Source organism: Candoia aspera, chromosome 18 (genome assembly GCF_035149785.1).
Source record: "Candoia aspera isolate rCanAsp1 chromosome 18, rCanAsp1.hap2, whole genome shotgun sequence".
Lineage (NCBI taxonomy): Eukaryota > Metazoa > Chordata > Lepidosauria > Squamata > Boidae > Candoia > Candoia aspera.
Genome location: NC_086170.1, coordinates 6,678,354 through 6,691,967, shown reverse-complemented (window position 1 = coordinate 6,691,967; position 13,614 = coordinate 6,678,354). Strand labels below are relative to the sequence as shown.

The 13,614-nt window shown below is 47.9% G+C and overlaps 1 protein-coding gene across 1 annotated transcript in view; it reads left to right on the top strand.

The window, feature by feature from the left end:
• Positions 1–13,614, top strand: part of MIB2 (MIB E3 ubiquitin protein ligase 2) — a 35,842-nt gene that overhangs the window by 7,538 nt on the left and 14,690 nt on the right. Inside the window, exons 3-5 of the mRNA XM_063317339.1 lie at positions 712–785; positions 4,031–4,351; positions 5,955–6,126. Coding sequence (XP_063173409.1) covers positions 4,105–4,351; positions 5,955–6,126 — 419 coding nt within the window. The 5' untranslated portion in view covers positions 712–785; positions 4,031–4,104. The remainder of the gene's footprint in view (positions 1–711; positions 786–4,030; positions 4,352–5,954; positions 6,127–13,614) is intronic.

Genomic DNA, 13,614 nt, shown 5'->3' with positions numbered 1-13,614 from the left:
TTTAAAAAATGATCTCTTGGGTAAAAATGCAAACTGCCTTTCTAAGAATTAATTTTCCATTTCCCCCCCTCCCTTAGGGTTAGCATCTGGGAAGACAGGATGTTTATATTTCCCACTCTTTGCTTAAAAGGCTTTCTCAGTCTGTCTTAAACTTTGATTAAAAACAGTCGGACGCAGAGTCTAATTGCAATTACAAGCACAGGCAAGGGAAAAGTGTGAAAGGAAAGGGGAGCATTAAAATCCATTAATACAGGCTGAGAAATGGCTGAGCTATAATGTTCTTTTCTCTTTAGAAAGGAGCTGTTCGTAGAAGCTTAGAATTGGAAGGGACCTTCGAGGTCATATAGCCCAACCCCTTGCTCAGTGTAGGATCCACTAGGGCATCTCTGCTGTGAGCTACCCAGAGTTATTTAAGATGGGTAGCCCTACAACTGTTTTAAATAAAAATAAATAAAATAAAATCAGAGATGACCAGCCAACATCGATTTGAAGATTTCTAGTGGATTTGACCACAATTTCTTCCCTCCTTTTATGTTTAATTTTTAATCTGTATCTTAAAGTACAGTGCTCTAGATACCTGTTTTTTGCTGGTGGTGGTGGTGGTGGTGATGATGATGGTGATGAAGAAGTTTGGTGTCCTCGTAGTTAAGTTATAGAGCTGCTATTTGAACTTTCCTTTTCTTTCCCCCCTTTCTCCGTTCTCTGCCCCAGGTCCCTTAAAAGGCCGGCTCTGCTGTTGGACAGATCGAAGTCAAGCCGAAGGGCCAGGAAGCAGTGCTGAAAAAGTGAGAGAGTTATTCAATCCATCCCATTCTTCAGTCTGTGAAATGTGGGGATGTGCGGCATCTTCTTGTGCTGGGAATCGTTTCATCTGCCTCTTTGACCTGCATTTAGCTGTTGGCTGGGTCCATCTACTGCCTTAACTAAAGGTTTGATTGCCTCAATCAAAGCAAGTGAGTCTCACATTTGAGGCAGGAAGGAACATTAGACCTTTGTGAATTGGTGGACCTACCCTCCCCAAATGAATGAGAAGTGGATGGGTCACGGCAAACAAAGCAGAATTAAAAACCCATTTGGCATTAATTTAATTTCCACTGCAAATTGCCTAGCGTGGAATTAAATGACTGGAATGAAGTTCATACAGTGGCTCTGCAGATTGGTCATGGCTTTGCCTCTTGGGGCCTGGTAAAAAAGTAGAACCCAGGAGCAACTGAAGGCCTCATCTTAGGCTTTCAGGCAACCTCGATTGCCTGACCCTGGTTTACTGGGATGTGTGAATGCAGCCAGGAAAAATAATGCACAGCACAAATTTGTTTCTCTTCATTTTCCTTTGAGAAATGCTGGTGATGCAAATGTTCTGAATGCCTCCAGTTGTCCTGAGATGTTCACTCCCTCTCTTTTTTGACAACCAATTCTGTATTTTCTTGCTGCTCCCCTTTGCAGTTTTACTTTGATCTCGGAGTATTTTTGACATGCAGTGGTAACTGCATATAACTGACATGCAGAAGCATGTAGTATGTATTTCATTGCTTCCGATTTGGGATTCATCTTAACCCAACAAAAAGAGCAAAGAAGGTGGATGACTTGTGGGCTCAGAAATCAATTCTGCTTTGCTAAATTGGGCTTATTCCACCTAATGAATCCCAGTTTTTTTTCAAATGTACTTTTTAGCATGCCCTTTCAAATGCTGCTATAGAAAAGTATCTTTGCCTCTGATTTCAGACTGAGTGGCAAAACTAGAAGGTGGATCCTAAATAAAGGAGGATTGTGAGCCTTTTTGTTTCCTTTTTAAATCAAACGCTGTGACCTTCTCTCATCTATTTTTATCAAAACTGGATCCTCGAAGCAAAGAATTTCTACCGCAGCTACCCACTGTTTTTGATTTATGACTCCAGCGCTTGCATCTCAGAAGAAAACCTGCTAAAGACATTTAGCCCAGCCTAACTTTGACTTATGAAATGTGACAGAGCGGGTGTGTGAAGCAACTACTTATGCTCAGTTATTTTTACAGTTGGTGTAAAAGACGCAAGGTGCCCTCCTGGTTGAAAGAGTTTCAGTGTCCTATCTAATTTTAGGCCAAATTTAAAAAGAAAAAAAAAAGCAGGGAGAGGATGAAACTGTCCAAAATTTAGATAATTTCTGTGCAGGTTTTTTCCTTTTGAAACATTGCAGTGGGCAGGTGGGTGGGAGACTTAACATTAGGATGGGGAATCTTTTTTTCTGCCAAACCCCAATTGTTAATCTGTTAGTTGCATGGGGGTAGGGACAGCCTTTTTTCCTCTTGCTTTTCCTCTTTGCCCACCTGTTAATCCCAGAGGACTAGAAACTTAAAAAAGAAAACAAAACAGAAAGTCTAGATCCCATGAATCACTTTTGCGTTTTTGAGCATTACGTCTCCTGTGAGGAACTGAACTTGCCAATGCAAAAAAAACAAAAACAAACCCGATTTTGAGAAATACAGTTCAGCAAAGGGAGTTCAGTTTTCAGTACACTGCACCCTTCTGGCATTCAGGAAAGAAGATTACCAAAGATAAGCAAAGTTTCTTTTTCTTTCCTTTTTTTTTTAGGCATAGAAAAGAAAACATATTACTAGCATAGAGGTAGTCCTTGATTTATGACCATTCGTTTAGCGACCATTCAAAGTTACAACAGTGCTGAAAAAAGTAAGTTGAGACCGGTCCTCACTCTTACGACAGTTACAGCATCCTGGGGTCACGTGATTGCCATTTGTGACTTTCCCAGCCAGCTTCCACCAAGCAAAGTCAATGGGAGAAGTTGGATTTGCTTAATGACTGCAGCAAAAAAACTCGTAAAATTGGGCATGACTCACTTAACAACCGCCTCATTTAGTGACAGAAGTTCTGGTCCCAATTGTGGTCATAAGTTGAGAACTACCTGTATCTTACATGTACTGAGATAGTTTACAGGATATTGGTTACATGAAGCTAGAATTGTCATGAGTACTGATGGTGAGCAGGAGGGGGCCCCTATCCAGGGGCAAAAACGCATGCGTAGTTTAGAGACTTTGAGCTGTCATTCAGAGAGACGCAGAACAGACCCGCCTTGACCTTTGGGGGTTTATCTGTCGGGGTTTTCCCACGCTTCTTCAGTTGGGTAGGATTTTCTGTCTACTATAGCAATAATAAAGCACTAGAGACCTACTCCTCGTCTCGGCGTGGTTCTTGCTTAGTCAGGACAAGAATTCTTGCTTGGTTTGCAAATGTTTCAGGATGTAAGTCACAATCATCAAGCCAGTTTGGTCCTGTGATTGCTGGATGAGTTGGAGCAGAGTTGGGCCAGAGTTGGGACACCTTAATTTAGCTCACTGCCCTGAGCAGGGTGTGTTGGACTAGATGACTTTAGTAGCCCCTTCCAAAGTCATGTTCCTGAGTGGCTTGTTGGCAACAGGAAAGCAAGAATCCTGGTTTGTTTTGAGAGGTGTGCTGGGGCTGGACTGTAAAAGGTCATTTGGTCCAGGACAAAAGCAATCTTTGGCTTAACTGAAATGTCATTCGGAGCACCATTTCCAGCATTACCATTGGGCTGGAACGATCTGGATTCAGCTTTAGCCTGTTAATGTTTTCTACTACAGATTAAGGTTACTATGGTAACTAATCATTTTGGCCGGGTGAAGAGGTTGAATTCAACTGTCCCCTTTTCGAATGTTAATTTTTGCACCTGGGGGGAAGAACTTGCCTGGACTTGTTTTTCGTTTCTGTTTCCCTTCTGTGTAGGCATGTAGAGAGTTAAGCAGCTCTCACTGAGAGCCTGTAAGAATGCAGAAGCTTTTAAATATGTTTTGCTTTCTGTAAACAAAATTATTTTTATAGAAATGCCTGGTGTGTGACTTTTCTGGTCTCTCCTGGGCCAAAGGCTTTCCCAGCAATCTGCCAACACAGCCTTGGCCCTGGTCACACTCTCTCAGCCTGGTCTACCATGCAGGGTTGTTGTGGTAAGGAGAAAATAAAGGCTGCTGTGAGTTTGTGCCGAAAAGAAGAGAGAATAACGTTTGTTTTTTGCCCTTCTCCAGGTATCGTCCATGTTTTCTTCCCTGCAGAGTGCATCCGCCTGCCAGTGGCCAAGCTGAGGATCCCCGGCACAGCAATGGACCCGGACCCCTACGCGAGCATGCAGGTCGGCATGCGAGTGGTCCGTGGGGCCGACTGGAAGTGGGTCAACCAGGACAACGGCGAGGGGAACATCGGGACAGTGGTGGAGATTGGCCGGCAGGGCAGCCCAGCGACCCCTGACAAAACCGTGGTGGTCCAGTGGGACCACGGGACTCGCACCAATTACCGGACCGGCTTCCAGGGAGCGTATGATCTTCTGCTATATGACAATGCACAAATAGGTACTTTTCTTTTTTCCCACCCGCTTCGAGTGTGAATTGTGAGTTACGTGGGGGTTTTCTCAGCTCCTGGGGATCGAACCGTGAACTCCCTACAAGAAGAAAACCGAGCTTTATTGTGCTCTGTTCTCCCAGGATTATTATATACAGCAGAGATACAGAGCTTCACCTGTGGCCAGACCACAAGCCCCAGCAATGCTCGCTATCAGGGGCTTATGGGGGTTGTAGTCCAAAGGATCCAAAGAGCCTCAAGTCAGCAATCCTGTTCTGTTGTACACAGAAGACTGTAACGTTCTTGTTGGCGCTTTGCTCCTCCTGGATAATCTGGAGGCCCTTTTATCTCAAAGCGACTAGTTTCCTGTAGTCTGTAATATCGAAGAGGGTTGAAGCTCACCTTGGGGAGTAACTGAAATGTCCCCGTTCATAGGCCTGGTTTACATTCGCAGAAGTTGTAGTCTGCTGGTTGGTTTCCTGGGACAAAATGAAAGATTTGGTTTGGCAGCTCCAGAAATCGAGGTGGAAGTCTAGGGCTTGAAGTTGCTTGTAAACAGGAATAGAGGGTTGTTTTAATCATGGTTTGTAGAAGAAGCCATGATTGGTTGGGTTCAGACAGCATGCTAGCCTGATAGTTTCCCTCAGAGAACACCTATTCTGCTTTAGTGCAGCATCTGAACTCATCCAAGGCCAAAATCGTTTCTTCCAATTCTCTTTTTCTGTCCATTTCTTCTCCCAGATTTTGCCAGTTCTTTTCAGGGAATCCATCCCTGTCAATTTTGCATTTGCCTGTAGTTAGTTTCTCAGTGCAGCCAGAAATCTTACCGGTTTCTTTGTTCCTGTTCTGGTGACTTAAATCTATCTTCTTCTATGAGTATTATTTAGCTCTGCAAGAGCATAGAGGGTCTTGACTGAGATCACCATGCACAGGCTGACAAAGTTTAACACTGAAAACAATTGCACTGAAAAGTTATTAACTTTCAACCTAGCTTAATGACATCGCGGAAAGCGTTGATGTGGTCCTTCAAAAACAGGCTGCTGGCTGGATTTTTGGGTCCAGCTTGGAGTTAAGCCACATGGTTATGCATCTGTACAAGTGTAGACAGCATTCCTGCTTGAGAAGGTCCATATCTGTTCAATGTTTCTCTGTTGGGACTCCTACATCAGGAACAAATCTTTTTATGAAAGGTTGAAGGATTTTGATGAAGTGGATATTAATTTTTTATGAGACCTTGGGAATAAATAACAATCCTATTCTTGGAAATCAGCAGGAAGATGTCTTAAAGGAATGTGAAACTGGTCTCTTTCAGTCCTAAAATGAGGTCAGTGCAGCCGAAAAAAAATTGTTTTATGCATATTGGACATCTCAGAATGTTTAATAAGAGTTGGATGCCCTACTGCTTTGCTGCTGGAAATGCAGTGCAGGAAATGTAACAGTCACTCATATGGTTTGGTCTCATTCTCTTATTGCAAGCGCGGTCTGGAATTCACAGATTGCCAACATGACTCCAAACACCCCTTTTTTTCCTTTTCCAGTCATGTACCACATGTCCTTTCTGCTTTGCTGTAACAAAAAACACTCCTAAAAAGGGTTGTTTTTGTCTTCGCATAGGGGTCCGTCACCCTAACATCATCTGTGATTGTTGCAAGAAGCACGGCATCCGTGGAATGCGGTGGAAGTGCAAAATCTGCTTTGATTATGACTTGTGCCTACATTGCTACACGAGCAACAAGCATGATCTTTCCCATGCATTTGAGCGCTACGAAACTGCCCACTCGCAGCCGTAAGTTCTCTCAGTCTCCCGTCCCTTCCCAGATTGGATTCTGTTGAGATGCTTCCAGTTTTTTAAGAGAGATGGTGATAAACATAGCATGTGACCAGTAATTTCCAGCACAGGAACCTTCACCAATCTGGACTTCCTTAGCATTTCAATCTTTTCATTGGTAAGTTGCTAGTCCTCAAGAGTGTCCTCCCTCCCCCAGCTACAAGAAGTCTCAGTCACTCCATCTGATGTTACCCTCAGATTTCTTCCTTGTGGCTAAAGCTTCTGAATGCTCCGCGAGGTTTCCATTCAAAATAACCTTTTCCTCTTACTAGTCCAGCCTTTCTCAACCTTTTGACCCTGAGAGAACCCCTTTCAGGCCTCGGGGAAGGAACCCCTGCCCATTCAGGCTCAAATAGAGGCCAGAAGTTACAAAATTGTTCTATTCATTTCATGGGTAGGCCTGTGTAGATGCACGAACAGTGTTCTTCAACTCAAAATAAAGAATGACACTTACCTCTTTAATGTGAAGTTGCCCGAATTTGAAATATTTTTAAAAATAAATTGTGATCTCCCAGGGAATCCCTAGTGACCTCTTGCGGAACCCTAGGGTGCCATGGGACCCTGGTTGAGAAACCCTGTGCTAGACAGTCAAAAGATCCTTGTCTGAATTTACTGTCCATTTATACCTGAGGCATCTCATTCCCCCCAGCCCAGCCCAATATTAAGAGTAGCCTCTATAACCCTCCAAAAGGGTTAGAAAATTGTAGTTTTTGATGTGGCAGAAAGACATTAAATACCTAAGAGGGCATTTGAGTTAACTATCTTTAGTTTTCCTTAAATGATCCCATCTGTTTCTTCCAAAAGGTCACGTACAACCCTCAGATAGGGTTGTAATTATTTTTTATTTTTTTATTTATTGATTTTTCTATGCTGCCTTTATTATTTTTATAAATAACTCAAGGCAGTAAACATACCTAATACTCCTTCCTCCTCCTATAACAACAACCTTGTGAGGTGGGTTGGGCTGAGAGAGAGTGACTGGCTGTAAGGAATGCCTAAGACAAAATAAAAGACTCAGACTCTAAATCAAGTTTGAGCTCTGGCTTTTATTTAGAATAGAATGCACACCAGTAAAAAGCTGAGAGTGAGGGAAACGCACCAAAAGTTGAATTAAATAGTCTCGCGCCAAACAGCGCTCCACCCCCACACTCCCCGGGTGTGCCCCACGAGTTCCACGGAGTGACAGGCCATCAAGACTTGATAGGTGAGAGGTCGTCCAGCCCCATTCGCCCCGGGCATCGCCCTGTTTGTCTTCCTGCAAGGTAATGGTCCATTACCGGGCGATTAGACCTCGATATTCCTCGAAAGCCCGGACGCACCTTTCCAAACCTCGCCCTGATCCTTTCTTTATCAGGGGCGTCAGTGGCCGATTACCGGGCGATGGGACCTTGTTTGTTCTGTAGATCTCCCAACCTCATTACCTTCTTTGTCCGGTTCATCGCCCGCACCTCTCCAGCCATTGACACGCATCCACGCTTTGTCATGCAAGCCGTTACGATGTCGCAAACATCGCAACGGCGATCATGACATACCGCCCCCCTGAAGAAAATAAAGCTGAGGGCTTGGAGGGATATGCGACGTGGAAGTTGTGGACTAGCTCGGGGGCCTGAATGTCGCGGGCAGCGACGCACTTGGGGTGGGGAAAGTGTTTCCAGCGCACTAAGTATTGGAGAGAGCCATGAAGCTTGCGGGAGTCGAGAACCTCCTTGACTTCGAAGTGCTGCTGTCCGTCAATCATGACGGGTGGAGAGGGGGAGTGCGTGGATGCCACCGGGAGGGGTCACTGGCCGGCTTGAGTAAGCTGCAGTGGAACACAGGGTGCAGCCGCTTCAAATTATGAGGTAGATCCAAACGCACCGTGACCGGGTTCACAATTTGTGTAACCTGAAAGGGGCCAATAAATTTGGGGGCCAGTTTCTTGGAAGGCTGAGGTGACTTGATAAATTTAGTGGAGAGATAAACCAGGTCCCCTACTCGAAAAGGTGGCTGTTGGTGCCTGGGCTTGTCAGCCTGAAGTTTGTATGAGGTCTGTGCCTCATTGAGGGCGTTCTTAATGATGGGCCAGGAGTCTGCGAGTTTAGAACCCCAATCACAGGCCACCACTACTGGAGACGGGGGCTGTGGGAGCTCGGGAATGGGGACGAAGTCCCGACCCGATACCACCCTGAAGGGGGTTTGTCCCATGCTTTGATGCACAGCGTTATTGTATGCAACCTCCGCGGAAGGAAGCAAATCCACCCAGTCGTCCTGGTGGTAGTTGATGTAGGAGCGGAGGAATTGTTCAAGGGTGGCATTGAGGATCTCAGTAGATCCGTCAGTCTGGGGATGCCAGGAGGTTGACAATGCTTGCTCGGTGCCAATTAATTTCAAAAAAGCCCGCCAAAACTGTGAGGTAAATTGTGTGCCCCTATCGGTCACCAAGCGAGAGGGGCAGCCGTGAAGGCGGTACACGTGCACCAAAAAGAGCTTTGCCAGCTGTTGCGCTGACGGGATAGAGGCACAGGGGACAAAATGAGCCTGTTTGGAAAAATAGTCTTTGACTACCCAAATGACTGTTTTCTTTTGACTGGGCGGTAAATCCACGATGAAATCCATAGAGATTTCATCCCAAGGGCGTGAAGGGTTAGCCACGGGCTGCAGCAGCCCCTGGGGTTTACCGGACGGTCGCTTAGACATTGCGCAAACAGGGCAGGATGCCACATACGTTTTGACATCCTTCCTCAGCGAGGGCCACCAAAACTGGTGTCGGGTCAAGTGGAGGGATTTGAGAAACTCAAAATGACCAGCCTGTTTTCTGTCATGAGACCGACTGAGGATAGTTGATCGTTGTGAGTCAGGGATGTATAAACATCCCTCCACCCAGGCGAGGTCTTGTTCCATGGAAACCCTGTCAGGGTTAGCAAGGAGCCAGGGATCAGACTTTAATGCGAGGGCAAAATCTGCACGCAACCCACCCGGCATCTGTGGTTGCCTGCGGCCCGGAGCGGGATGTGCCGGAGTCATTCGCGGGGGGGGGGGGGAGGCTGTTCATGAGCGCGGTTCCGGGTGACAGCGGCCAAACCCAGTTGAGACTCAGAGAGCACAGTCCCCACGACGTCGGAGACAGGTTCCGCATCCTGGGGCAGTCGGGAAAGTGCATCTGCCAAAAAGTTCTTCTTCCCCGGAATAAACTTCAGCTGAAAGTTAAAACGGCTGAAAAATTGAGCCCAGCGAATCTGCTTAGGGCTGAGGCACCTGGGCATGCGGAGCGCCTCAAGGTTGCGGTGGTCTGTCCAGACCTCAAAAGGGCAAGTCGCCCCTTCTAAAAGGTGACGCTGAGCCTCCAGTGCCACTTTTACTGCAAATGCCTCTTTTTCCCAGACATGCCAGCGCCTTTCCGTCTCAGAAAATTTCCGGGAGAGATAGGCACAGGGCTTCAAGAGTCCAGAAGAATCCTTTTGTAATAGGATAGCCCCAATTGAAAAATCAGAGGCATCAGCCTGAAGGACAAAAGGCCGTTTGGGGTCGGGATGGGATAAAATTGGCTCTGCTGTAAAGAGAGCTTTCAACCGGTCGAAAGCAGCCTGACAGGCGGGAGTCCAATTGAGCACGGCCCCTGGGTTTTTTACCTTGCGCGTTTCCCCGACGCCTTTGGTCCGCAACAAATCAGTCAAGGGCAGGGCAATCTCTGCGAACCCTTTTGTGAAGGATCTGTAGAAATTTGCGAATCCCAGGAAACTTTGGAGTTGGCACCGGTTGCGTGGGTGCTCCCAGCTCAAAACAGCCTGAACCTTTGCAGGATCCATTTCGATGCCCTTATCTGAAATCCTGTAACCTAAGTAATCCAGGCGCGACTTGTGGAATTCGCACTTGGAAAGCTTAGCATAAAGTTTAGCGTGCCGAAGCTTGGTGAGAACCTGTCTTACCTATCTTTCGTGTTCTCTCTCAGTTTTGGAGTATATCAGGACATCGTCCAGATAAACCAGTACTCCTTTAATCAAATGGTCATGCAGAACCTCATTAATTAGTTGCATGAAAACCCCCGGGGCCCCTGCAAGACCAAAAGGCAGTACCTTATACTGGAAGGAGCCCAAGGGACAGTTAAAAGCTGTTTTCCATTCGTCCCCCTCCCTGATGCGAATGTGGTAATACGCCTTGCGGAGGTCAAGTTTGGAAAAAACCTTTCCAGTCGACAAGTGTGCCAACATATCTTTCACGAGGGGGAGGGGGTACTTGTTTGACAAGGAGGCTGAATTTAACCCGCGATAGTCTGTACACAGTCTTAGGGTACCATCCTTCTTCTTGCGGGCGCTCCAACCGGCGGGTTTGCCGGTTCAATGAAGCCCTGAGCGAGGTTTTTATCGAAGTCCCGCAACGCTGCCAATTCCTTTTGTGTAATTGGGTAAATTTTTGGCTTAGGCAATGGGACATGAGGGAGTAGTTCAATGGCACAGTCCGTCTTGCGATGGGGGGGTGGCTTCGGGAGAGGGAAACAGGGTAAATTTAGCGCAGCGACTAGGTTGGGGTGGATCAGGCATCTGGAACACCCAGAGTCCACCAAAGGCCTGACTTCGATGGTCTTGGAGCTGTAGCTCAGTTCAATTTTTATGGCCAGGATGGGACAGTCCGCACTCACCCTGGTGGTATCGCGCCCATTCTCCACCACCTGCCCAGCAGCGCTGTTTAGGACAGGTGGAAGGCGTTTTCCACTGGCTGCTCCGGGGCGGCCAACCCATCCCCCGTGAGGTAGACGTCCTCTTCTTCGTCCGGGGTCGCTAGTGCCCCTGTTAGCCGTCGGGGAGGGTTGGGTGGTTTCTGCGGAGCCTTCTGCGTCGGTCTAGGTGGGCGATCCGCCGTCCTAGCCTTGTGGCATTCTGCCGCACGGTGACCTGCCGTACCGCACTTGATGCATTGCCCACGGGCAAAGCGATGTTGTCTTTCGGCGTCCCATGTCGGGCCCAACTGTGGCACTGGCCCTTTCCCGCTGGGAGGACGCCTGTCTCTCTTAGTCGCCAGCATGAAGGTGCGCTGGGCGTGTTCAGCCTTCCCGGCAAGACAGATCCAGTCATGCAGTGAGTCCGGATCGTCTCTGTACAGCGCCCATTGCAACACCTCTCGACTGAGGCCATCCTTAAACATATCGATCAGGGTGGCCTCCGACCATTCAGGGACCTTCCCTGCCAAGACCTTAAATTCTAGGGTGTAATCTGCGACCGATTTCTGCCCCTGATTGAGTTCTTTAAGAGCGCCTTTAGCCCTCCGCCAGGGGGTCTTCAAAGTACTGCTTCAAGGCGGCCAGGAAGGTGTGGAAGGTAGCCAGGGCTGGGGCTCCGGACTCTGACATTTGTACATACCAGTCCACGGCTCTGCCCTTAAGTTTTGTGGCAATAGCCGAGATTTTAGCCCCTTCCGATGCAAAACAATGTCCGTATCGCTGTACGTAATTTGTTGCGTTGGTTAAAAAAAATGACAGGTTCGTGGGGTCGCCATCAAATTTTACTGGAAAGTCTTTAGCGATCCCACCAACTGGAGAAACCCCAACCTGTGAGTGAGTAGGGGTAACCCCCACCGGAATAAAACCATGGGGCCCTGGGAAAAAGTCCCGCGCCTGGCCCCTTCCTCTTGGGGCCAGCGATAGGGTGGGTGGGATGCCAAGACCTCTCCCTGCGCCCTGCGCAGCAGCACTCTTCGTGAGCTCACTCACCACAGTTGACATGGATCGCAGCATGTGTTCTAATGATTGCACCTTGGACTCCAGAGCCCTGATCCTGTCCGGTGTGACGGGATCGTCCATCCTCGGTGCTGCCGGTTGTTGCCCAATCGGCAGTCCTGCAAATTCCCTCTCGGGCATCTGGGGGTACTGGAGTCTCCAAGTGGTGTGGGATGTCCCCAGCCGGGGGTCCGCTACGCCGTCCCACCTGAAGTGTTGTTGACTCATGACTCCCTCTTCCATCGGGGCCCTCCACTCTGGGCTGGGGCTCCAGGCTCCAAACTGGGGTGCAGTGTGGGTAGGGAGGGGGCTCGTGTCCCATCTCGGGAGTGCCGATTCCAGAAGCTGTCTGGTCGCCTCCCCCATTCGCGATGAGTCCTTCGCGTCTCCGCTCTGAAGCGCCGACTCCAGAATCGTCCCCGGTTCAGTCATCGCCAGCTGCTTCTCTCGCAAAAAAAAAATTTCCTGGTAGAGGCTAGCAAGGTTCGTTCTTAAAAGACTCTCAGCTTTATGTAAGGAATGCCTAAGACCAAATAAAAGACTCAGACTCTAAATCAAGTTTGAGCTCTGGCTTTTATTTAGAATAGAATGCACACCAGTAAAAAGCTGAGAGTGAGGGAAGCGCGCCCAAAGTTGAATTAAATAGTCTCGCGCCAAACAGCGCTCCACCCCCACCCTCCCCAGGTGTGCCCCACGAGTTCCACGGAGTGACAGGCCATTAAGACTTGATAGGTGAGAGGTCGTCCAGCCCCATTCGCCCCGGGCATCGCCCTGTTTGTCTTCCTGCAAGGTAATGGTCCATTACCGGGCGATTAGACCTCGATATTCCTCGAAAGCCCGGACGCGCCTTTCCAAACCTCGCCCTGATCCTTTCTTTATCAGGGGCTTCAGTGGCCGATTACCGGGCGATGGGACCTTGTTTGTTCCGTAGATCTCCCAACCCCATTACCTTCTTTGTCCGGTTTATCGCCCGCACCTCTCCAGCCATTGACACGCATCCGCGCTTTGTCATGCGAGCCGTTACGATGTCGCAAACATCGCAATGGCGATCATGACACTGGCCCAGGGTCACCCAGCCGGCTTTCATGCCTAAGGCAGGACTAGAACTCACAGCCTCCTGGTTTCTAGCCCGGTGCCTTCACCACTAGACCAAACTGGCTCTCATTAACACTAGAAGCAAGAGTTGGTCTTTTTCCACCTTGGCCCGATCATTCTCCCCATCAAACTGCTAACTCATAAGGCTGAGAAACAAGCCAAGCGTTGAGCTAAACACCTCCCAGTTTTTAATCCGATTCAAGGCCTGCCTTTCCAGATCCTGCATGGCCATAACAGCCGTCAAGGCTGCTGCTGATGGAAGGAGGCCTTTAATCACCATTTTCATTAAGCGCTTCATTTCTGGATCGAGGCTGACCCAGAAATTGCAGAGCTGGGAAATTTCAAGTTGGAGGCAGCTGCTGTTTATATGAAACGACCTGAAGCCTCAGGGATGTAGACTTTAGCTGTTGCATAAGGTGGTGCTGGGCCAGAGAAGAAAAACACGGAAGAGCCGAAGAGGGAATTTTAAAGCCCCACTTAAATTTGCATGCAGAATTAGGCCAGAAGGTGGTAGCCTGGGTTTGGCATACCTAAATGCATATGCTCATAAATATTTGGGCTTAATGTATTTTTTCTTTGTTTGTTTAGTAAATTAAATGTATCAAGGAACAAAGTCTGTTACTCAGTTTCAACTTAGGTTTGCTCAGGAAGTTACATAGTTC